The sequence below is a fragment of the Capsicum annuum genome, chromosome 10, assembly GCF_002878395.1.
Source record: "Capsicum annuum cultivar UCD-10X-F1 chromosome 10, UCD10Xv1.1, whole genome shotgun sequence".
NCBI classification, from domain to species: Eukaryota; Viridiplantae; Streptophyta; class Magnoliopsida; order Solanales; family Solanaceae; genus Capsicum; species Capsicum annuum.
In genome coordinates this window covers 584,228-609,034 of record NC_061120.1, presented here as the reverse complement: position 1 = coordinate 609,034, position 24,807 = coordinate 584,228, and the positions used below count along the sequence as shown (strand labels likewise).

Sequence of the window (24,807 nt, the reverse complement as noted above, 5' to 3'; positions counted from 1 at the left end):
GCAGTGCAGTGTTCATCCTCCCCTTCCTCATTTGTACATAGTATAAATAAAAAATAAATCTTGGGTTCAAGCCTTGGAAATCGCCTATGATGGAAATGCAAGGTAAGACTGCGTACAATAGACCCTTGTGGTCCAGCTCTTTCCTGGAACCTGCACATCGCGGGAGCTTTAGTGCACAGCTGCCCTTTTTTGTAGAAAAGTATAAATCTAAGTAGTACTTTCGTATCACCAGAATAGTGGTCTAATGAGAAAGGTTGTGCGCAACAATTAGAACTTATGGAACAATTTTTGATGGATCAGGATCAATTATTGCAAACTCTTCTAGTTCAATTATTTCTGCCACTCTCTTATGGTCAGATGATGTTTATACACCAATTGACCTTATTTATCTCCTATAGGAAACTTTGTTCCATATTTTTCAGTTCTCTACATTGCGTCGTGATGTTTCAGGTGGCCATTGAAGTAGAACGTGAAGAAGATGAGGGTGGCATGGTTGGAGAAACTTTTATGGACTATGTATGTTTTCTTTGCAATCTCAGCTTTTTACTCCTAGTATTGTAATAGTGGGAGAAATATGTGCTTGCCCTTACTGTTATTTTTATCTTCTTTTTATTATGTAAAATAATTCTGTAATGTTGGAGAAGGGAGAATGGGAAAACACGAAAGACATGTGCTAATCGATGTAGAGAGTGGGAGATTGGAGTAAAAGAGAGATGGGTTTGTTACTTTTATTTCAACGACTAATAACTTAGCAATGACTTTATTAACTGTTCAAATTTCTTTGCCAGTAAGGTGGTCGTAAGCTTATCATTGGACAAACTTGTGATAACGTTTCGTTGATGCTAATTCCAATAATCCCCTCCTCTCCCTAAATTTGGTAGCACATAATTTCATCATTGATTATAACCTTTCGAGATTTTCATTAACAAGTTGATGGTTGATCCTCGTCATTCTTATTTTTCTTCTCCTGATTCAACACAGCGGCCTCCCAAGCTATCTATTGGACCTCCACATCCTGATCCTATAGTGGAGACATCTTCCTTATCTGCAGTACAACCACCTGAACCCACCTACGATCTTACAATCAAAGAGGACCTGGAAATCTCAAAAGCATTGTCGTGCCTGCAAATCGAGACATTGGTTTACGCTTGTCAGGTTCTATTCTAACATGTTACTCAATTCTGTTAGTAGGCGCTTACCTCATGGTTACTGTTTTCCTGTAACAGAGACACCTTCAGTTCCTACCAAATGGTACCAGAGCAGGATTTTTTGTAGGTGATGGTGCTGGCGTGGGGAAAGGACGAACAATTGCTGGACTAATATGGGAGAATTGGCACCATGACAGAAGGAAAGCGTTGTAAGTTCTCAAATAAAGGAAGTGCATTATTGTACTTACCACTTAAAAGAAGTGCATTATTGAATCAATTTTTTTTAAAAATGCATTATTGAAGCTGAACCTATTCTAACATCCATTTCATGGTTGTCGACTTGTTGCTAAAATGATGGCTGTGCTCCTAAAGGATCTGTTTTTCTTTGTTTATGATCAAACACGTTTTAGTTTCTAAAATTAAATTTGATTGTTTCCTCATAATGCTTTTCCCCAGGTGGATATCTGTTGGTTCGGATTTGAAATTTGATGCAAGACGAGATATGGATGATGTGGGCGCTATGTGCGTACAAGGTAGTCATTGAGAGTCTTCAGTATGGTCTCAGGTTAAATGCTGCATGTGATCTACCTATTTTTTTAATTGGAACCGGTAACTTTAAACTACCTATTCCTTTCTCTGTTTGTTTATGTTAATATGTGCAATTGTGTTCTTTGGTTCGGACCTATTCCTTAAGCTTTTGATGTTTAAGGGATATAAACTTCAAGAACCTTTGTGCTTTCTATGTTCTTGTTTCTGGGAACTTCAGTTGATCAACAGTTAACTTTGGGAGCCTGGATAGAGGCTGCGGCAATGAGGCGTTAACTACTCTATTGGAATCCAATAAAAGAAAATAATGATAAGATGTTGACTTTGTAGTTTTGGACAGTGATGAATAGCTTGTGATATTTGTTTTTGGGCTATTTGTAGTAAGTGGTCAAACTTGGTTATTTTGGGTCACTTCATGGTGTATATGGACCATATACTACTGTTTTCTGAGGCGGGTTTGTACCTGCCACATACAATGAGTTACTTTTGTTGGTGGAATGCTTATGATTTTTCTGAGTTATCAACTGTAATGTATGATATGGTGAATTAATGTATGGGTTTTTATGCAATTTTTCCTTTTCTTTTCTGATTCCATATGGTTAATGACTGAATCTATTTTGTAACTGGAAATCTATAACTTTCTCTTGTAGTGCATGCTTTGAACAAGCTACCTTATTCTAAGCTTGACTCAAAGTCTGTTGGCGTCAGGGAGGGAGTTGTTTTTTCAACATACAGCAGCCTGATAGCATCTTCGGAGAAAGGTCGGTCCCGTTTGCAGCAGCTTGTACAATGGTGTGGGCCAGAATTTGACGGTCTCGTCATATTTGATGAGGTATAATATTCCTATTGGACCAAGTTCAGTATAGTTTACACCAAGAATTTTAACCTTGTATATTTTTATCAGTTGTGCAAATTCTTGAAAGAAAGACATCCAATTTGCTGCACTTAGCTTTATTTTTATTATTCATTTGTAGTGTCACAAGGCAAAAAATTTGGTCCCTGAAGCTGGGGGACAGCCAACAAGAACTGGTGAAGCTGTACTTGAAATCCAGGTTTGTTTTTCAATTGAGTCATTGGATTACGGTAAGATGTGGTTTCCACCCAAATTGAGTCAATGTCAAGTTGTCAGAAAAAAAAAAACGCATCTTATAAGTTACTTAATAAAACTTGTGTTATTTATATTTGAAAAGTGCTTCTCTTAGAAGTTATTAAGTTAGGAAAGTGAAAGCATATAATACAGTTGAAAGAAGTAAAGCTGAAGATTTGCACTCTCAAAAGCAAGTTAAGATCTATCTCCTGCATTATGTCTTAACCCCAACCCCCAACCCAAGAAAAGAACAGAACAGCTGGTAGAGAGTCATCCTTGGCATCAATTTTTTCTGGATCCTATTGTCTTACTAGCATTTGGAGGTGAATGTCTCTTCAAAATAATGTTTGTGAAAGTTGATAACTTGTGATTGGAAGCTAGTAGTTTGACTTGAAATATACTTTCAGACTGTTATCTCTATATTTCACTTGAAGTTACAAATACTAAGGTTCAATATTTGTGAATATTCACGGCCAAATGAGCATACACTGATATAGTATTTATCCTCATAGAAGACCAGCTTTTCAGAGTTCTAGATTACGTCTTCTGTCTGGATTTCCTCTTTCTTCTTCCCCAATCTCTTTTTGATCAGGTAAATTAAATTTTCATCAAAGTTTTGGGCCAGAACAAAAGTTCTCATATACAAGAAGTACAACAAAGAGTACATAAAAATATGATTTTCTACGAAAGACACGCAATCATCTATACAACAAGGAACTTCATGGGTGCACCAAAAGTAAATAAGGGATATGATGCTACTACTCAACTAAACAAACTCACAAGTCATATCTATCCCTTCATTAGCCCTTCTATTTCTCTCTCCAAATAATCCACATGAGTGCTAAGGGAACATGGGCATGTATAAAAGGGGGTCCGGTCAACTTGTTCCGATGTACGATAATAAACTCATGAGCTTGGTTTTACTTCACAGTCGAGAAAGGAAAGAAGACTTCCAAGTTTAACTCAAATGTAGTTCCCTTCTTTTTCTTGGGGGTGTGAAGCAGTCAACAAAGATATCTGACAAGCATTACTCTCCCTGGAAAGGAGGTGATCCAGCCGTACTTTCCAGTATGGAAGGAGAGATGTAAGAATTTTTGAGGAATGACATAGCCTTCTGTACAAATTAGGGGTTCTATTTCTCTTCTTGTACATTTTTTGAGTACCTAATATATTCCTTTAAGTTGTGTAGTATTTATTTCCTGATCAGTTTTTTCCTGTTGGTATATTTAATTTGATCTTTCTATTACTAAATAATGGATGGATAACTAATAGAAATTTTGAAGGAGCAAGCAGGGAGGAAGGTTAGCTAATCCTAGCATGAAAATTGCTCCTTCCTAACCTTAATATACCCTTAGCTGTACGTTTACCATAGGATTCTAAAAACCTTTCTCTAAGATTTCCTCTTAACAGAATCCTTAGTTACCCCAGCCTTTGAATGGTATAACCTCCAAGAGAAGATAGAGAACACAATCTAGTCTGATCAACATAACACTTGCAATACCCCCATTTAGCATGTTTATATGCAGTAAAAGCTTGTCCTTTATAATATGTTTGCGTAATCATTGAATACTGTTGCTATGTTGGGTTTGTTTGACACAAGATGTTATTGGGTCGTTATACCTATGGTCTTGGTATCTGTTGCACATTAACAGCTATTGCAATCGATCAAATTAGTTTTACTTTACTTGTTTTCTTGGTAAGTTAGATTCATGAGCTAGTTGCATTTTGTATAACAGGCTCGTCTTCCTCAAGCTCGTGTTGTTTATTGTTCAGCAACTGGTGCTTCTGAGCCTCGCAATATGGCATACATGGTTCGCCTTGGACTTTGGGGAGCTGGAACTTCTTTTCTTAATTTCCGTGACTTCTTAGGTTAGCCTTCTGATTGCTAAAACTAACTGTTTCGTAGCATAGTTCTTTTTATTTAAGAAACATTGATCGCTAAGCAAGATATATTATAGAATGAACAGAAAACCAGCACTAAGGAGGTGCTGGTGTTCTTAGCATTTATCTATGCTTATTAAGTCTGATCATGAAGTTATAACTAGCTGAGTCATCTCACTTTCAGTGACTTCTAAAAAAGTAAGTTTTATTCTAATGTACTGGATCCTTGTATCTTACTCATATAGCGGCCCAAGAAGCAAGAGAAAAAGGTAGGAACTTTACGATACTATATGAGTGGTTGTGTTATGCTGTGGTAGAGTATTGATTGCTTTATCTGCATCCACAGATACCAACATTGATACTTGCCTGATTATGTGGTTAGTGGGAATCCCAGTTGAAACTAAATGTTGTGGTCATTTCAGCAATTCTTTGTGGAGGAGGCTGGTGGTTGCTCCATATAAACTTCCTCGGCAACCTTTCCTCAAAGGAATGCGTTTTTGATGTCCAACTGAAAGAGAGTCCAATTATTTATTGCTTTCATAGAGATAAGAAAAGGTCTGAAGTCATCGTACCAACTATGTTTTTTCCTCCCGGTAAAGGAACTATCTCCCAAGTATCATTATTATACAAAACAATCATTTCTTCGATTATAGCCCAGCGACAACTTGGATGAGCTAGTGCTTCTGCCATAATCTTTGGATAACCCGGACAAGCGAAATTCTCCCTTTGTTTCTGTGAGAAATATAAGAGAAAAATATCATTGAATTGTTGTAACTACATTATTACATTGAGGCCCTATTTATAGACACTACATTCCAATCCCTTTCCTAATAGGACACTACATTACAATCCTTTCCAAGTAGGATTCTATATGCTATTCTTGTTCCTACTCATATTCTAACACTCCTCCTCAAGCTAGTGCATAGAAGACATATGTACCAAGCTTGTTATGAATGTAACTAATACGAGGATCGGTGAGGGACTTGGTAAAAATATCTGCAAGAAAACTGATAAGGATTGCTTTGGACGTCTGGGAGACTTCAACTGTAACGGAACAACTGAAAAAATGATCCGCAAAGTAGGAAACATCGCCGGAAAGTCAATGTGTTGCTAGAAAATTGCCGGAAACTGGTATAAAATATAAGGGTCATCTCGAAATCAAGAGATGAGTAGATCTTGAACAAGATAGTCACCAAAGAACTGACCGGAACATACTCATGCGCCGGATTATTAGATTTGATGGCTGAAAAGTGGTCACCATTTGAGAAAAATTATATTGGTAGGTCGGAATGATAGCACGGTCCTACTGAGAAATAGAAATTATATGGGTAGAGTCTGAATGAAGACACGACCTTACTGAAAAATAGAAATTATATGGGTAGGATCGGAATGATGACACGACCCTACTGGAAAAGAGAATTTTTATGGGTAGGGTTGGAATGAGGGCACGACCCTACTGGAAAAGAGAACTTATATGGGTAGAATCAGAATGATGACACGACCCTATGCAAATCAGATCTGAAGAGTCACCATAAAGACGCATGGAACTACAGTCACCGAAAAGACGCACGATGCTATGCAACTCAGATTTGAGAAGTTAGTCCGAAAAGATGCACGATACTACGCAAATTAGATATGAGAAAGTAGGAAAAATAAGTGTGGTGGCCTAACTTTTGCTAACATGATCATTGGCCGGATGGGCGGCATATATGGGTTATAGCCGCCCGCCGGCAGTGAAAGCTCTTTGATTCTCTACCAAGATCGTAGAGGCTCTGATACCATGTGAGAAATATAAGAGAAAAATATCATTGAATTGTTGTAACTACGTTATTGCATTGAGACCCTGTTTATAGACACTACATTCCAATCCTTTTCCTAATAGGACACTACATTACAATCCTTTTCCCAAGTAGGAGATTCTATATGCTATTCCTATTCCTACTCATATTCAAACCATTTCTATACCAAAACCAAAACCCATGTACATTTACATAACCCATGGGGTTGTCTCGATGTATCCGTTTAAATCTCCTTTTATGTCGCTTCTCGGTGTGCAGGATAACCTCTCACAATCCCCGTCTAAATCCTCCTAAAACGGCTTTTTAACTTCTTCATCCAGGCCCTCTTATGAAGCATGTGCACTGATGATGTTCAAGGTGAGTCCTCCAATGACTAGCTTAACCGCCATCATCCTGTCGGTCAGTCTCCTAACCTCTACCAGTAGCTCCCTGAGTTCCCTATCTACTACTCTATTCCTATTTCTCAAGCCTCCTGATACCACAATTTAAACCCATCGACTTCTCTAGCCTTAGTTCCAACCCATTTGGTTTCCGAACACAAGCTATATTGATCTTCCTCTATTGAGAATCTTCGCTAACTCTATTGACTTTCCTGTTAAAGTCCTTTTGTTCCAAGACCCAATTTTCAGCCTATCGGCTCTCTTGGTATCCTTGACCCGGCCCCCAACCCCACCCGAGGACATATCCATACGCTACCATCATTCACCAAAGCCATAAAAATCTTAGACTGCTGGAATGAAGGGTTAACTAAACTAACACTAAAACAACAAAGGGCCTAAAATAAGTGAATGAAATATTCCTAAAAGACACTAATCGGGATAAAGATAAGTAGGGGAACAGAGAAACAACAAGTGAACAAAATAAAGGATCCACATGCACAATTTATTTTACGGAAGGTCAAACAAGTGAATAGAAGATACCAACGCAATATAGCAGCTAAAACACGTTTGTAATAAACTAAGGTTTACTAAAACTAACATTAAAACAAACAAAGAGTCCTATTTTATGGAAGAACTCTAAAAGTGAAAAGCTATGATCGAGAATAAAGACAAGCAAACACATGAAAACAAATCTTAAATCAGGTCTGGAAAGATATAACCTTGATATTGGTTGGAGATGTCTACTGTCGATAACTTCACTGATGGTCGCTGTTTCCCTAGAAGCCTGAGACTGAAGCAAAAACAAGAAGAATCGTTGGAGAGGAGATCGAGACAGAGCAAGATCCGATGATAGCAACAACTCTGAGCCACTGAAGTTGAGGTTGTGGTTGGCGAGCATTGGAAGTCAGCAAGCAATGGTGGTGCGCGTGCAGGTGGTTGGTGATCTGTGGCTGCCACGAAATGCAGTGGAAATCCTAGTGACTAGGGGGAGGGGGAAGAGAGGAAATACAATGGTGGGTCGCTGCTGGTCGCAGATGTCCATGAGCAAGAAAGAAAGAAATCCGGAAGAGAGAGATTGGGCAGATTGTCGTAATCAGGAAAATTGCTGGAGAAATGAAACAAATGGATTCATATCTTCAGATGTAGAAAACAAACAAACTTAAATGACTGAGATCTGAATGACTAAAATCTAGACCTTTATTAAGTACAGACAAATAAGGTTCAAAATCTTGTTATTGATCTTAATCATTCAGATATATTCAGACACTTTTTAAGTGGTTGTAAAATTAGAAAAACACACACACTTACTGATTATGATCGGTATGATTAAGGTTAAGACCTTCATTAGGTGCAGTACAAATGAGACCTAAGACCATTGGTTTTCTTGATTAAAAAACAAATGAGGCCTAAGATTGCCTTTTATGATTTTTTTCTTAAGTCCTACTTTACTATGTGGTGGTTTAAAATGTAGATGTCAAAAAATTTTTGAAGCTGATTTTGTTTTGACCCCCTTTTCTTTATTTTGACAATATTACAGGTGCTATGGAGAAAGGTGGTGTGGGGGCACTTGAACTTGTTGCCATGGACATGAAAGCAAGGTTTCCTCTACGCTATTTATGTCTAAGTTATCATGTCAATCTATGTATATACTATTAACCTCGTGACGTCTTAGGGGTATGTATGTGTGTCGTACGCTTAGCTACAAAGGTGCGGAGTTTGAAGTTGTTGAAGTACCTTTAGACGCAAAGATGCAGGTATGATGTTCTATTTTTAGGTGATGATTGGTAATATGTGGCTTCTTACTCACATTGGTACGAATGAAATCACATTGCTGCTGCAAGGTGTAAGAAATTGTATCCGTCTTCCTATTGCAGTGGAATAGTGTCAGACTTAAGTGCTTAGATACCTTGCATCAGATTCCCCCCCCCTCTCTCCCCAAATAGAGTTGTTATTCAATCTGGCTTGATTTTGATGTCATTTACTGCTTCGTATTGTTTAATAGGATAATTTCCCGGAGGGTCACATTGTTTTGTATTGTTTATGGATTCTTTATATGTTGACTAAATCTGCAGTTGTGTTTTGATGCTTCATTTCTTTGTTTTATGCTTTAAACGGGAAAAATGCTTTTTTACTTCATTAGCTCATTCATGGGCACAGAGATATGAAAATTGAAATTGCCAAAATGTTCTGCCACTTTCTTCATGAATTGTGATTGTAATTTGTTAATTTAAGCTTTAGTTTGCTTTATTTCTCAAATATTCGAAGGGAGTATATGCTGCTTTTTGGTGCATAACCCTGACCATAATGAAAATCTTCCTTTATGTTGATAGCCAAATATTTTTTTTTTTTTTTTGGTGTATTTTGTCCATTTGACTCTCCTTATATTAATGTTTTCAGGACATGTATAAAAAGGCTGCTGAATTCTGGGCAGAGCTTAGAGTGGAATTGCTGTCTGCTGGTGCATTTCTCACTGATGATAAACCCTCTTCTAATCAGCTCTGGAGACTTTACTGGGCTAATCATCAGGTTTAAGACCTCCATGTTTTGTGGCTCAAAGGCTACTTTATGCAAACAATGTCTTTATGTTATTAGAGATATACATTTCAGTTACCTCCTTTTCTTCTGTTCGAAATTGTAGCGCTTCTTTAGACACATGTGTATCTCCGCTAAGGTGCCTGCAGTAGTTAGAATTGCAAAGGAAGCATTGACTGAAGGTAAATGTGTAGTCGTAGGCCTTCAAAGCACTGGAGAAGCAAGAACTGAGGAAGCTGTTTCAAAATATGTAAGTCACATGTCTTGCATCATGTTTCTTTTCTCTGTATTTACATGTATCTGGATTTTTCTGAAATACTTCTTTTATTCAGGTTCGGAAGATAAGCCAAGTCGCATATGAAAATTTTGTTCCTTAACCTATCTTCTTATGTTTCTTGAAATCTTGATAGGGTCTTGAACTTGATGATTTTGTTTCTGGACCTCGTGAGTTGTTACTTAAATTTGTAGAAGAGAATTATCCGTTGCCTGAAAAACCTGAACCACTTCCTGGTATGTGCATCTATAATGGCTTTGTGTATCTTCCTCCAATGGCTGCCAGTTTTGCTTACTTTCTAATTCATCCATAGAGGAAAGCGTCAAAGAGCTTCAGCGAAAGAGACACTCTGCAACACCTGGTGTATCATTTAGAGGGAGAGTGAGAAAAGTTGCTAAATGGCAAACGGGTGATCAGAGGAGTGATGAAGAATCAGATAGTAAATCTCTAATCCTTGAATTCTGTTTTTTCCTTTGTTAATTATGACTTTCTCTTCCAATTGGGTTGGGTTATCTTACATGCATTTAATTTCTTATAGTATGTGTGCATGCAGCTATACCGTTGCCAATTTTTTTTTAAAAATGTATGCATGCAGCTATGTGTAGTATTATGCTATAAGCCCTGGATTCAGCGTTTATCTTCAAAATGTCAAGACCTCCGGATCTTTTTGAAGTCCTCTGGTTGTAGATGTCTTTTTGAAATCCTCTGGTTGTAGATGACATATTTTTGCTAGAAATATATTGAACTTTATACTAAAAATTTGTAATCACTGGATTTACTACTAGTGAAGGTTCCATAGATGTAACTATTTTTGCCCTTTTTAACAGTTTAGGTGTTTAAGTTGGATTATCTATTGGAATTGTCCCGAATTATTTTAGCATTGTTATAATTTGCAGAGTTTGGAAACAGCCTCTGGCTAAAATGCAAGGTAAGGCTGCGTACGATACACCCTTGGGGTGGGGCCCTTCCCCAGACACCGCGCATATCGGTAGCTTTAGTGCACCGAGCTGCCCTTTTTTTTTTTTTTTTTTTTTGTATAATTTGCAGAGTAAAATACATGATGCTTCATAGTATTTGCTCTTGGCATTTTTCTTGCTACTGAATTTTTTTTAATAAGTACAGCTGATTCTGAATATGAATCTACCGAGTCCGATGACGATGAATTTCAGATCTGTGATATTTGTAATTCAGAAGAGGTACTAGTCTCTGAATCTTGGCACTCCTATTTCTCTTGGTATGTTTGGTTCTTTTGTATTGATCTTCCTACTGCAATCGGTGGTCAACCAATCAGGAGAGAAAAAAATTGCTCCAGTGTTCCTGTTGTAGCCAGCTTGTACATCCGGCTTGTTTAGTTCCACCTGTTGCAGATTTAGTTTCCGCGGATTGGTGTTGCCATTCGTGCAAGGAAAAGACAGATGAATATATACAAGCAAGACATGCCTACGTTGCTGAACTATCAAAAAGGTGGAACATGTGAAAATGTGGTTCTATTCTGATTATGTTCACTTTTTCGCTTCATCGTAGATCATCTCAGTCGGTGTTTGTGAAAGGTTTGAAACTAACCACCTATGTGATACTAAGGTATGAAGGAGCTGTGGAGAGAAGGTCCAAGATTTTGGATATAATTCGTTCATTGGATCTTCCAAACAATCCGTTGGATGATATTATTGATCAGGTTCTTCCCTTCTTTTTATTTGGTAATCCCTCCCTGTGTTGAGTGTAGGTGCTGTGTGTACTTTTTTTTTTTTAAAAAAAAAATGGTATATATGGTTAAACATAATAGCATAAAGATTGTACCTGGTTACATTCCCAAAATACAAAAGGAATCCCTGACTTTCTATATGAAGCTCCAATACACTGTTACAGGGTTTCAGCATCATTTACTAAATCCCTTTTACATCTTAACAGGAGACCAAAATTATATTGTCAGATTTTTCCCATTTACACCCGAACAGGCAGTGCCGGCTTGTCTATTAAAACACCCTCCATTTCTTTCCCTCCAGAGGCACCACCATATACATGTTGGCTGGTATTATGATCCATGTGATCTTCAATGCTATTTGTGGTCCTGCTCCACCACATAGGGTGCTCAGTGTACTTTTTCTGAATGTTGTATTGTTTAAAGTAAAAACATAATAGACAGTGGTTCTCTTTACTGCTTCATGCTTTTAGGTATTTGCCGTTAATTTTTTTATATAGGTACTTTGACAGTCTTTTCAGCTCCTTCGTAAGAAAAAAAAAGGGACAAGAAAATCTTTCAATTTAAATGATTTTAACCTTTGACTAGACAAATTTGTCAAACTAGGTTCATCTCAAGTACATGAATTTACATTGTGAAATTTATAATTTTGTTCATGAAGTAGTGAATATAAAAAGCTTAGCACTAGACTAGGTGCATGCTAGAAAAGTTCTATAAATACCAAGGTATTATATCCATTTTATGTAAGCAAGTTAGTGCAGTAAAGAAGAATTATTGCCCAACTTGTCTTCAAATGGAATTTGAGTGATTTTAGCATCCTCTCCTCCCCAACTTTCTAATATATGGTATCAAAGATATTTGTCTAAAGGGACCTTTGCAGAATTGGACTTTGCAAAGATTTGAAAGAATGAGTCGTCATATTGAAAATGAATATGTCTGAGATTTGCTACTACATCTATGAGAATGTTGAGCTGGAGAAACACAGTCTTGAAGATATTTTTTTTTGTTTGGTGAAATAACCAATATTTCTAAAGTTATTATGAAGATTTTGCTGACGGTAAGGAGCCCAACAAGAGTGTCAACCCTGTTGAAGTATTTTTTTGGAGTAGTTGCACGATGACAAATCATCAATAAAGAGGTAATAAATGATATTGCACTTCATATGTGTCAAAGGATTGCTGAAGAGAAGTCTTAGAAGGAAAAAGATGAAGATGATGATCGAATAATAATGCCAATGAGGAGATACAACAACATACCAAGTGGATTCCTACAAAGTGGAGTTAGGGGACGGTAAAGTGTACGCAGACCTTACCACTACCTCTTGAAGGTAGAGAGGTTATTTCCAAAAGATCCTCGGGTTAAGTGAAACAACTCAAAGTAGTAATGGAGAGAAAATGTCAGTGAAGAAAAGCATAACAACTAGCAGGAAAGCACTGTGGGGAAGTATATGCAACGAACTGTAATATCAACAAGAAAGTGCGATCACCTAACCATAGTAAACAACAAATGATAATAGATGCCAAAAGCCAGGGACTACATGTATAAGCTAATACTATGATAGAGATGGTGCTCTAGACTACCACGTAGCCATATATTACATGAATAGGCTAATATTAAGACAATAAGCAACGCAACTACCTACTGGCCTTCTACCTTTATCTGCGACTTCCATATCCTCCTATCTAAGGTTATGTCTTTGGTAAACTGAAGATGTGTCATATCCTGTCTAATCAGATCTCCCAATACTTCTTCGACCTACCTTTACCTCTCTTCGTCCCCACTATATCCAACCTCTCAATCCTTTTCACTTGGACATTTACACATCTCCTCTTCACATGCCCCAAACCATCTCATCCTACCTTCTCTCATCTTGTTCTATATGGAGGCCACTCCTACTTTGTCGAATATCCTCATTTCTAGTCCTATCCCTACTAGTATGCCCACACATCCATCTCAACATCCTCATTTTCACCACTTGTATCTTTTGAATGTAGGAGTTCTTGATTGTCCTACGCTCCGGCCATACAACAAAGTTTGTCTAACCACTACTTTACAGAACTTACCTTTAAGTTTTGGTGATACCTTCTTATCGCACAAGATTCCGGATGCAAGTCTCCACTTCATCCATGCTGCACCAATACGACTTGTGTATCCAGTTTCACTTCCATCTCAAGTGTCTAATCACTAATTCTACACTCCAAATACTCTCTACTCTGTTTTGGTTCTATTCAACTTGAACCCTTTAACTCCAGAGTCCGTCTCCACGCTTCCAATCTAGTGTTAACTCCTTCGCAAGCCTCTTCAACTAAGAAAAGATACACCATGGCTTCTCACTCTGAATATGTTGCGTCAATTTGTCCATCACCAAGGTAAATAAAAATAAGACTAATTGTTGAACCCGGGTGCAACCCCATCTCGACTAGGAAGTGCTTCGAGTCACCTCACTGTCTTACCAGAGGCTTGGCTCCATCATACATGTATTTGTCGCCCTAATATATGCCACCGATTCACTTTTGGACTCGAAGCATAACAAAAGGACTTTTATCGGAACTTTGACATAGGCCTTCTCTAGGTCAATGAACATATGTAAGTCCCTTTTTCTTTCCCTATATCTCCACTAGTTTCTCGTTTCCTCACTCACTTGGTGAATGACTTTAGTAGTTGAACGCCCTGACATAAATCTGAATTGGTTCTTGATAATGGACACTCTCCTCCCCATCCTTATCTCCACCACCCTTTTCCAAACTTTCATGGTGTGACTTAACAACTTGATAACCATGTAGTTGTTGCAGTTCTGGATATCACCCTTTTGTTTGTGTACAATGGAATTATGGTACTTGACCTTCATTCGATGGACATTCTAGCAATCTTAAAAATGACATTAATCAACCCAGTCAACTACTCTTGACCTGCCCTGTCTGTGCTCTTTCAAAACTCTACCAAAATCTCATTGGGTCCGTTTGCTTTGCTCTGTTCATCTTACGCGTAACACCCTAAACCTCCTCAACGTCAATACAACTATAATATCCAAAATCCCGCTGATTCCATGTTTTCGCCAACTCTTCTAACACGATGGTCCTATCCCCTTCTTCGTTCAGAAGTCTATGAAAGTATTCTTGCCATCTTCGTCTAAAAAATTCGTGCCTTTTCTGTTAGCACTTTACCATTCTCATCTTTGATACACCTCACTTGATCCAAGTCTCGAGCCTTTTTCTCTATCACCTTAGCGAACCCATAACTTCTTATCTCCGCCTTTGTCCCTTAGCTTGACATATAAGCATTTGAAAGCTGCCAATTACCTTCGTAACTGCTTTGTGTCCTTTTCAGTTGCCTTATACATTTCCATATTTGCTCGCCTCTCCTCCTCGTCTTTGCTCTCCACCAACTTTGCATAAGCAACTTTCTTTGCTTCCATTTTGCCTTGGACTTCACTATTCCACCACGAATCCCCTCAGTGACCACCAAAGTTGCCCCTTGAAACCCCTAACACCTCTCTTTCTGCCTCCCTAATGCAACTAGCTGTCTTATCCCATATATTGTCCATATTTCCATTACTCTCCCATGCCCTCATCAACATTAACTTCTCCCCCATCTCCGAGGCTCGACCAAGGCTCAAACCACTCTATTTGTTCCTCGATTGGTCATACGGAGTCTTTTTCTTCCCCTCCCTTTTGATCTCCATGTCCAACACTAAGAACTTATGTTGAGTAGAAAGATATTCACTTGGGATAACCTTGTAGTCCTTATAAAGGCCTCTATCACCCTTCCTACGGAGTAAATAATCTTTATGAGTTTTGGCTGCCGCACTGCAAAAGGTAACCAAGTGCTCCTCTGGAAAACACGAATTAGCTATCACCAACTCGAAAGCTTTAGCGAAATCCAAAAGCGAAGCTCCTCCTTCGTTTCTAACCCCAAAATCATAACCCCCATGCACACCATAAAAAACGCTAATGATTGGCCCGTTGTGACCATTGAAAGTTGCACGAATGAAAAGCTTCTCGGAGTGCAGTATACCCCTCAGCACCTTGTCCAAATCCTCCCATAAGTGCTTCTTGACCTCCCCATCCAAGCCCAGCTGAAGCGTGTAAGCACTAATAATGTTCAAAGTAAGCCCTCCAATAACTAGCTTAACCGTTATCACCCAATCATTGATCCTCATAACGTCCACATATAAGAATTGTATATAAAATCCTACTTGGAAAAGGATTATAATGTAGTGTCTATAAATAGGGTCTGGATGTAATTATGTAAACACAGTTTTCAATAATATTATTTCTCCATTAATTCTCATAGTTATATAGCTATATTATTGGAAAAAATAATGTGTTATACCTATACTAGGGATGGGTGCAAGTGAACCCACACCCGTCTTATAAATTTTCCCCTGGTTCAGAAGATGAAGGTAACAAAGATGAGGATGCTCTGATGGATGCATGGGCATGCTCAGAGAGATATAATTAGGAACAAAGTTATACGGGGCAAGGTGGGAGTGACATTAGAGGCGGATAAAATGAATGAAGTGAGACTGAGATGGTTCTGGCATGTGAAGAGAAATTGGATGGATGCACCAGTAAAGAGGTGGGAAAGGTTGGCTATAACAGAAGTTAGGGGAGGTAGAGGTAGGCTGAAGAAGAATTGGAGAGAGGTGTTTGATAGGGAACAAGACAACTTCATTTGACTAAGGTCATGGCCTTAGATATGGGGATGTCAAGGTTGAAGATTAAGATAGAAGGAGTGTTGTTGTTTTCTGTGTGGGGGTGGGCTCGCCTCATCCTCTCCTCTTGTACTCTTAGGCCCTGCTTGGCCATGCGATTATATTCTCTTTCTTTTGGAAAATTATTTCACTTTATCCAAAGATGATATTTGGCCATAAAATTTCCAAATACAGTTTCAAGTGAAAACAATCCTCAACTTGTTTTGTAATTTCTTCATCTCATTATTTCACTTTTCGTGAAGAGGAGGGGCATGGATGCCCCGGTCCGTAGGTGTGAGAGGCTAGCGTTGGATGGTTTTAGGTGGGGTAGGGGTAGGCCGAAGAAGTACTGGGGTGAGGTGATTAGGCGGGACATGGAACAGTTACAGCTCACTTAGGACATGACCCTAGATAGTAAGGTCTGGAAGACGCGAATTACGGCAGAAGAGTAGGGCCAGATTGGGTCGCTAGTGTAGGGAATTACTTGGTGGGGTTTTTTTTATTTTTTATTCCTGTTATGATTCCGTATTCAGTGTTCCATGCTTATTACGAATCTGTGTGCTTTCCTCTGCTTTATATTCCTTATGGGTGCCGTATTTATGTTATGTCATCTGCTTCTGTGCTTTACTATGTGTTTGTGTGATATCTTGTGCCTTGAGCCGGGGGTCTTTCGGAAACAGCCTTTCTACTTCATCAGAGGTAGAGGTATGGACTGCGTACATCTTACCCCCCCAGACCCCACTAAGTGGGAATACACTGGGTTTGTTGTTGTTGTTGTTGTTGTCTTTCCCAAACTCTAAAAAAGTCTTTCTAAAAAAGTATGGTTAAACACAACTCCAACTTCAAATTTTTTTGGTTTTCATGGCCAAACTCCTACTTAGTAGTAGTATTCAGTTATTGTGTAGTTTCATATTCTTTGATGTAATTTGTTGGTTTGGCAGTGTGTACTTCTTTTAAAATACGTGACACACTGCCAAGAACATATTCCAGTGAATATATTTCGGCATAAGACCACCAAACCAAATTTTAGTATGTAGTCAAGTTGTATATGTAGTTTCATCCGGAAAGCTGTATGCTATGTTTTAGAATTACATCATTTCCAAGGAACATATTTAAAGTTATTACAATGAAATTTTTTTATTGGCATTTACCAAGATATCTTGATAATAATTGAATTAAGCATCAATGAGTAATTTAAGGACTGAAAAAACAAGATACTTTTAACATGAAAATAGATTCTTTGCACCCAGCTGCAACTTTTGAGGCATTGCAAGATTTCACATTTGCACCCAACCAAGCACCTCTTAGAGGCATTATATAATCACAGATTTACATATTTCATGTCTTATGCAGCTTGGGGGGCCAGAGAATGTGGCTGAAATAACAGGAAGAAAAGGCATGCTTGTGAGGGCCGCTAACGGAAAAGGTGTCACCTATCAGGCGCGAAATACGTGAGTTTGCGATGTTTAACAAACTATACATCTTTTTGTTCTCATAATGGCTGAACAATTTTTTCTTGCTTCAGGAAGGATGTATCCATGGAAATGGTCAATATACATGAGAAACAGCTTTTCATGGAAGGCAAGAAGCTGGTAGCTATAATATCTGAAGCTGGATCAGCTGGTGTTTCTCTGCAAGCTGATAGAAGGGCTTTAAACCAGGTAGGGTTCTTTTTTTTTTTTTGTTTTTCCATTTACCACATGGCCACTATAATGAAGTCAGTAAAAGATGTCATCTCTTTTATATATTTATCCTCTTATCCTTAATGGATGAGCTGCTTTTGAGTTTTGATAGTTGTTTTCTGATTATGTTGTTTGAATTCCTTCCTTTGTGTCAGAGAAGAAGGGTCCATGTGACTCTAGAGTTACCTTGGAGTGCTGATCGGGCAATTCAGCAGTTTGGAAGAACTCATCGCTCAAATCAAGCTTCTGCACCCGAGTATAAGTAGGTACCGTGTCTGGTCACATGTCGATAATGGTTGTACTATACGATGGCAAAAATCAATTCCCCTGTATAACTCACTTGTTTCATATTTTGCTCATATGATATTTTTCTCTTTCTCGATATACAGGCTACTATTTACTAATCTTGGTGGCGAGCGGCGGTTTGCATCCGTGGTTGCCAAGAGACTTGAATCACTTGGGGCACTGACTCAGGGAGATCGTCGGTGAGTGTGATATTTGTTTAGCATATGTTACGAGTCTGAGTATGATAGCATGCAAAGTGACAGCTCTTTTCAATTACTCTTGAATATTGCAGAGCTGGACCATCTCTTAGTGCTTATAACTATGATAGTTCCTACGGGAAGAGAGCCCTTATGATGTTGTATAGAGGGATCATGGAACAGGTGTCTATGACTTTTGCTTGATATGTCATTTTTATCTGGTATTGCATTCGCTTTCCACTTTAGCATGTATGTGTACAAGTCAAAATTCATCCTATATGGTTTGCAGGATCCTTTGCCACTTGTGCCGCCAGGCTGTTCTGCTGATATACCAGATGCTATACAGGATTTTATTTTGAAGGGGAAAGCTGCACTTGTCTCTGTTGGAATAATAAGAGACTCGGTTCTTGGTACTACATTTACCTTTTTAAATGAGTCAATTCAAAGAATTATTAATGGAGCAAAATGAGTGCTAGCATAAGCAGTTTACCAGGGTCATCTAAGTTATCGCAGCCTCTCGATCAAGTGTTTGATTGTTGGAAATTTCTTTAAGCAAAAAAAGGAAGTGTAAAGGATGTCCTGTTAAACCATTTTATAAAGAACTTAATGGCTACTTGCTCATTGGATTTACCTGTTATATATGTAGTTTTTTCGGCCCTCTATTGGATTAGTAAAGTAAGGTTTAGTCCCCTTTCTTGTACTTATTCTGTCGACATTTACTTGTTTACTATACTAAAATTAAATGTCCAGTTTTACTTGTGCGGTTTGAAAAACCAAGAGATAATTTGTCACTTATTCTAATTTACTTCGAGGAAATGGAGAGATCAACGAGGATGTCATGAAATGGAGGCTTGCATTCGGAGTCTGATGTAATAAGAAGGTTCCACCTAAACTTGAAGGAAAGTTCTACAAAGTGGTGGTTGGACCATCTATGTTATATGAGGCAGAGTGTTTGCCAATCAAGAACTCTCTAATTTAGAAGATGGAAGTGGCGGAGATGAGGATGTTCCGTTGGATGTGTGGGTTTACTAGGAGAGATGGGATTAAAATTGAGAATATTTGAGACACGGCGGGAGTGTCTTTTGGGGATGACAAGATGCGGAAAGCGAGGTTGAGATGGTTTGGACATGTGACGAGGAAATGTCCAATGCAGAGGTGTGAGAGGTTGGCTTTGGATAGATAGGGAGAGGTAGAAGTCGACCTGTGTTATCAAAGGCATGCTTAAAGTGCACTTAAGCCCTAAAGCGAGGCTTAATACATGTTGAGTGCTTCGCCTCACTTATGCGCTTCAACATCATCATCAATTTTCCAAGGCATACTTTTCCATGCCAATAAGGCTGGGAACAGAACCGGAAAATTCCATTCCGGTTTGTTTACTCCGTTTCCGGTGACGTTCCAGTACCGGTTGGTATCGGTATACCGATACCCAATGGTCCAGAATACGGTAGCCGTGCGAACCATCCAAAAATGCCGGTAATTTCGGTTCCGGTTCCGGTTGACTGGTTCCGGTTCGGCGACGTGAAGACGGAATACTGTTACTATTATTATTTTTTTAAAATTTTTGTCATTTGGATTTTTGGAATTGGAATTTTGGATAATAACTTAAACTTAAATAGTATAACTTAAACTTATTAATATTATAGCAACTTATTATATAAATTTAACTTAAACTTATTAATATTATATTAACTTATTAATATAACTTTTATATATATATATATATATATATATATATATATATATATATTTTAAATTAAAAAGAAAAAAACTGTCAAGAACAGTACATAACTTACCAACTCTGGCATCTCTTCCGGTATAGCTCCGGTGTCGTTTCGTTCTGGACCGGTTCCACACCGGTAACCAACGGACCGGTGCGTTTGAAGCAAAAATTCCGGTATTCTGGTTCCAGTAACACCGGTTCCGACGACAATTTCGGTAAGGCAGTTTCGATACTGGTTCTGGTCAAACCGGTCTGGCGATATTGGTTCCTGCCCGTTGCCAGTCTTACCTGCCAATGAGCCTCTTTTAAAGAGGCGACACTAAACAATTGATATTTCACTTTATCGTAATTTTTTTCAATTTCTTTGTTCATATATTTGTCGTTCATGCTTATAATTATTAATGCTGGACTAAACACACAGACACACACACCTATATATATATATGCATATGTATATATATTTGTGTTTTTTGTCCCTTGGCCTTTTTTTTTTTTTTTTTTTTTCAGTAAAGCCTATAATTTATTCATGTTTTGCACTTAAAAGCCCCAACGAATCTTAGAGCTTTGTTTTGGTTTTTTCTTTTGATAACACTGAGGTCGACTGAAGAAGTATTAGGGAAATGTGATTAGACATGATATGACATAGTTTTAAGTTACTGAGGTCATGATAGGAAGGTGGGGAAGATACAAATTAGGATATGAGATTAGTAGGTAGCAGTGCATTGTCTTATTGCTCTTACTAGTAGTTGTAGGAATGTTGTTGTAGTTTCTTGGTCTTCGATTTCTGTTACTATCTATTGTTTGTGTAGTTCGATTGTACTACCACTGTTCAGCAAAGCTTGATGTGGATAAAAGCGACAAGGCTCCGCATCATGCATTTGCAAAGCATGAAGCGATGCATGTGCATCATTGAAGTGAAGCATAATTTAGGGTGTGTTTAGGAAAACATTTTCTGGAAAATGTTTTCCAATTTTCTCATGTTTGGTTGGCTTAAAGGTTTTGGACAATGTTTTTCAAATTCTGCTTATTTTTCTCAAATCTAAGGAAAATGACTTTCCTTCAAAAAGTAACGAAAACATTTTCCAAAAATCTCTTTCAACCTCACTCTTAAGTTGAAATATTCACACAACTCTCAAAATCACCCATCCCTACTCTGACCCTCAATCCCCCACCCCGCCCCGTACCATTCCTATTAAAAAAAGTATTTTACATTTTTTTCTTAACCACCCTTACTACCTATTTTGACAACCCCACCCCTCTCCCCAAAAACAAAACTTAATGTTACCAATTTTTTTTTTTTTTTTTAAATTCAAAAGTTTTTTCTTATCCCACCCTTTTTATCATATTCGTTCTCATTGTTTTTGTTAAATATATACAAATACTTTTAGAAAATATATGCTTATCCAATTTGCATAACGAACACACAAATATAAATAAGAAACTACTTATTTTTCTAGAAAATATTTTTCCTCTTTCATATCAAACACACCCTAAAAAATATTTTTTTGAGATAAAAAATTATTTTTCTAAAATGTATTTTTACGCTTTAAATAAATACTAAAATGTATTTTTTGAAAAATATTTTTTCATTCACCAACCAAACACTACAAAATATTCTCCGGAAAATATTTTTCATCTACCAATCAAACATAGGAAAACAAGTAAGAAATCAACTTGTTTTCCAAGAAAACATTTTCTAGGAAAACATTTTCCTTCATACCAAACACACCCTTAAAAGGAAAAAAGGCTAAATAGAGCATCCAAACTGTAAAACAAAACTGAGAAGGCCACAACAACTAATAATCAACAATAAACACAAAATATATAAGAAGTCTAAATTAAACAACAAAATCACAAGTTTAATCAACGAAATACCTACTGCAAAACAGACCAGCAAAACAACACCTGCCACAATAGCAAAACAGTTCAACAAAGTAGCAAAATAAACCAGAATAAAGAAGAAAAAATAAATCTAAATTAATAATGTTTAAACAACTAATTCTTGTTCTTCTAAAGCTCATCTACTTCATCAAGATTGTCCAAATCTTGTATTCCTTCATTATCATCATGAAGCGACTTCTTTTTAAATTTAAAATTGACCCTAAAAATAAAATCAACATGTAAAGACTTTTTTTGTTAAATTTAAATTGACCCTAAGAATAAAATCAACATGATGCGCTCGCAGCAGCTCGCTTTTTGCATTACTCTATGATACGTCCGCTTCTATAAGGGCTCGCACCAGCAACACGCAGTGAGAGGGGCTCGCATCATCGCATTATGCGACGATGCGAGCGCATTCCAGACCACTATGTACTACTATTTTGTTGCAGTATTGTTCTGCTACTGTCTGTTGTTTTTGCTACTATTTATTTTCTATTGTTCTTTCATTGTGCCTTGTTCCAGACTATTTTTGTCTGAAGCCGGCGGTCTATCAGAAAAGGCTCACTACCTCACCTTTGAGGTAGAGTTAAGGGGTACATACACTCTTTCCTCGCCAGAACCCACCTTTTCTTCTGTCCCTATGTTCGAAGGCCCCACACTCAGCCTAGAAGAACCGTTAACCCACTCACTCCTCCTTCCCCTTGCCCCCGGCCCCAACCAAAATCATGGTCCTAGCCTACCATAATTCACCAAAGCCACTACAGTAAAGGCAAACTAATAGGTTATAGAATAATCAAGTGTAAAATTATTAAGTGGACAATAATCTACATAATAAAACACAAAAAATAATTCATAAAATAGGCAAACTATAAATCAAAAACTTCAATTTATATGGTGATATCATGCAATTGAAGGTGGAAATAAAAGTATCAATAAATTGAAGCAAGGATACCAAAGTAGGCGTCAAATCACAGTGATATTTACAATGGTGCAGCAATAAATTCCTGAACCCAATATCAGATTTAAGGAAATTAGTTAACGATCAAACAACAATAAGGGGCTGAGCAATCTATTATGAAAAGAAAAGAATGGATGCGCAATTTGTTAAAAGGAAAGAAAGAATGGGGATAGTGGATCGTACTTGGGGTCGAGGGGAACAAAAAACTACTATGGGCAGATTTGTCGAAACTCGGCAAGGTTTGATGTACCCCTTGGTCCACCGGTTGTCGAAGTTAGGTGGATCATCAGGATGGGAACGCTGGATTCTTGTTGATGGGTGGCGATTGTGCAATTAAAATAAAATAGAGAGAGGGAGAGAAAGGGAGAAAATCAGAGGGGCTGGAAAACGTATGTGGTCGTCGGTGGTGGAGGGTTGTCGTCTGGGCAATAATGTGCAATGGAGAGTGGGGGGTAGGTGGTGGTGGTGGAATTATTTTATTGTTGAGCACTATAGAAAGAGAGAACACTAGGATGGAGAGAACGTCGGGGGGTATTATTGATAAGCTAAGCTAATGCTTTCCTTGTAGGAGACAGGTGTGGACGTGGAGCATATTTTGTTACATTGTAGGTTAGCCACGAGGTTGTGGTGAGTGATCTTTAGATAGTTTGACGTCTCGTGCAATGCCAGGATCTGTCAGGATCTGTGAAAGAGTTGATGTTCAACTGGACGATTGGAGCTAGGAGAAGAAGGCACAAGTCGTGGAATGTTACTCCTCTTGTCTTAATGTGAGTTATTTGGAGAGAGACATAAAAGAGGTTTTTAAAGGGTGGAGATGAATTTTGCTCAATTAAGAAATAATCTCTGTTTTTTCTTCTCGGACCCTGTGCATAGCGGGAACTTTAGTTTACCGACCTGCCCTTTTATTAAAAGAAATAATCTTTTTTCCCTTATTTTCTTTTGATGGACCCATGTAGTTCTTGATTGTATAGAGGATTGCGTGTCTTTTAAGAAGAACCATATTGTGTAGTTCTCTCGTTTTTTGGTATACCTTTTGTATACGTTCAAGTTGTCCTTGTTATTATTAATAAAATCTATTTTCTTGATTCAGAAAAAGCACCATAGTCCCATTTAGTCTCACCTCAATCTCATTCTTCTTATGCTGACTAAACTTGCAGTACAGAAACCTTACACCCTGTTTGGATTATGTTACGTATTGTTTCACAATATATCGTGTTGTGTTGTATTGTATCATAGTACAACACCACCACCACCACCAACACCAACAACATACCCAATATATTTCCACATAGTGGGGTCTGCGTTGTATTGTATCATAGTGCATGTTTTAATGAATACAATGTTTGGATAGAATGTATCGTTTTCTGATGTTGCGTAATCTCACACATCAATAATTTGAAGGATAAACCTACAATAAAAGTAGAATACGTAGTAGGGCTACTATAAAAAGGTAGGATAAAAGATAAATAAGATCATTAAATAATAAGTAAAGATAAAATGAGGAAAAAAATATTAGGTATCGACACTGTCACACCGAATAGGTCGCTACATAAACTAGGACTTTTTGTCATTACCTAATGATGGATTTTAACGGTATGATACAAGAAAGATTAAGTAACAATCAAAACAGACATTGAATTTAAACTAACAAGACAATACAATACAATAGTTAACAACCATCCAAACACACTGTTATTCTCCAAAGTGTTCCATCATAATTCAAGGTTTTGGTTGACACTCTCACTAGTTTCGTCAATAATCACAATATGATCAACAAATAACATACACCTTGGGACCTCTTATATTTTGTTGGTGCACATGCACTTCCATAACAAAGGTAAACACGTGGGGGCTCAATGTTGATCCTCAGTGTAAACCCATGGGATGGAAAAGTCCTTTGTATTTGCTATTACTGTTACACCGCTGATAGCTTCTTCATACCTGTCCTTTATGGTATTTATATATTTAGTATGAATTCCTTGCTCCACTATGTGGAAATACACCGGGTATGTTGTTGTAGTATGAATTCCTTTCTCCTCCAACAC

General features: G+C 37.8%; 1 protein-coding gene across 2 annotated transcripts in view; it reads left to right on the top strand.

Moving 5' to 3' along the window:
* LOC107845291 (protein FORGETTER 1) overlaps positions 1-24,807 on the top strand; it is a 48,871-nt gene that overhangs the window by 6,597 nt on the left and 17,467 nt on the right. For both annotated transcript variants that reach the window (XR_007046022.1, XM_016689524.2), the window contains exons 2-23: positions 451-516; positions 982-1,155; positions 1,227-1,357; positions 1,605-1,681; positions 2,345-2,526; positions 2,669-2,746; positions 4,518-4,650; positions 8,379-8,439; positions 8,514-8,595; positions 9,239-9,367; positions 9,480-9,623; positions 9,784-9,883; positions 9,961-10,086; positions 10,770-10,843; positions 10,939-11,111; positions 11,229-11,322; positions 17,393-17,490; positions 17,565-17,700; positions 17,877-17,983; positions 18,111-18,206; positions 18,299-18,386; positions 18,493-18,613. Coding sequence is in view for 1 of the 2 variants with exons in the window: in XM_016689524.2 (XP_016545010.1) it covers positions 451-516; positions 982-1,155; positions 1,227-1,357; positions 1,605-1,681; positions 2,345-2,526; positions 2,669-2,746; positions 4,518-4,650; positions 8,379-8,439; positions 8,514-8,595; positions 9,239-9,367; positions 9,480-9,623; positions 9,784-9,883; positions 9,961-10,086; positions 10,770-10,843; positions 10,939-11,111; positions 11,229-11,322; positions 17,393-17,490; positions 17,565-17,700; positions 17,877-17,983; positions 18,111-18,206; positions 18,299-18,386; positions 18,493-18,613 (2,470 nt within the window). In the remaining variant the exon portion in view is untranslated. The remainder of the gene's footprint in view (positions 1-450; positions 517-981; positions 1,156-1,226; positions 1,358-1,604; positions 1,682-2,344; positions 2,527-2,668; positions 2,747-4,517; positions 4,651-8,378; positions 8,440-8,513; positions 8,596-9,238; positions 9,368-9,479; positions 9,624-9,783; positions 9,884-9,960; positions 10,087-10,769; positions 10,844-10,938; positions 11,112-11,228; positions 11,323-17,392; positions 17,491-17,564; positions 17,701-17,876; positions 17,984-18,110; positions 18,207-18,298; positions 18,387-18,492; positions 18,614-24,807) is intronic.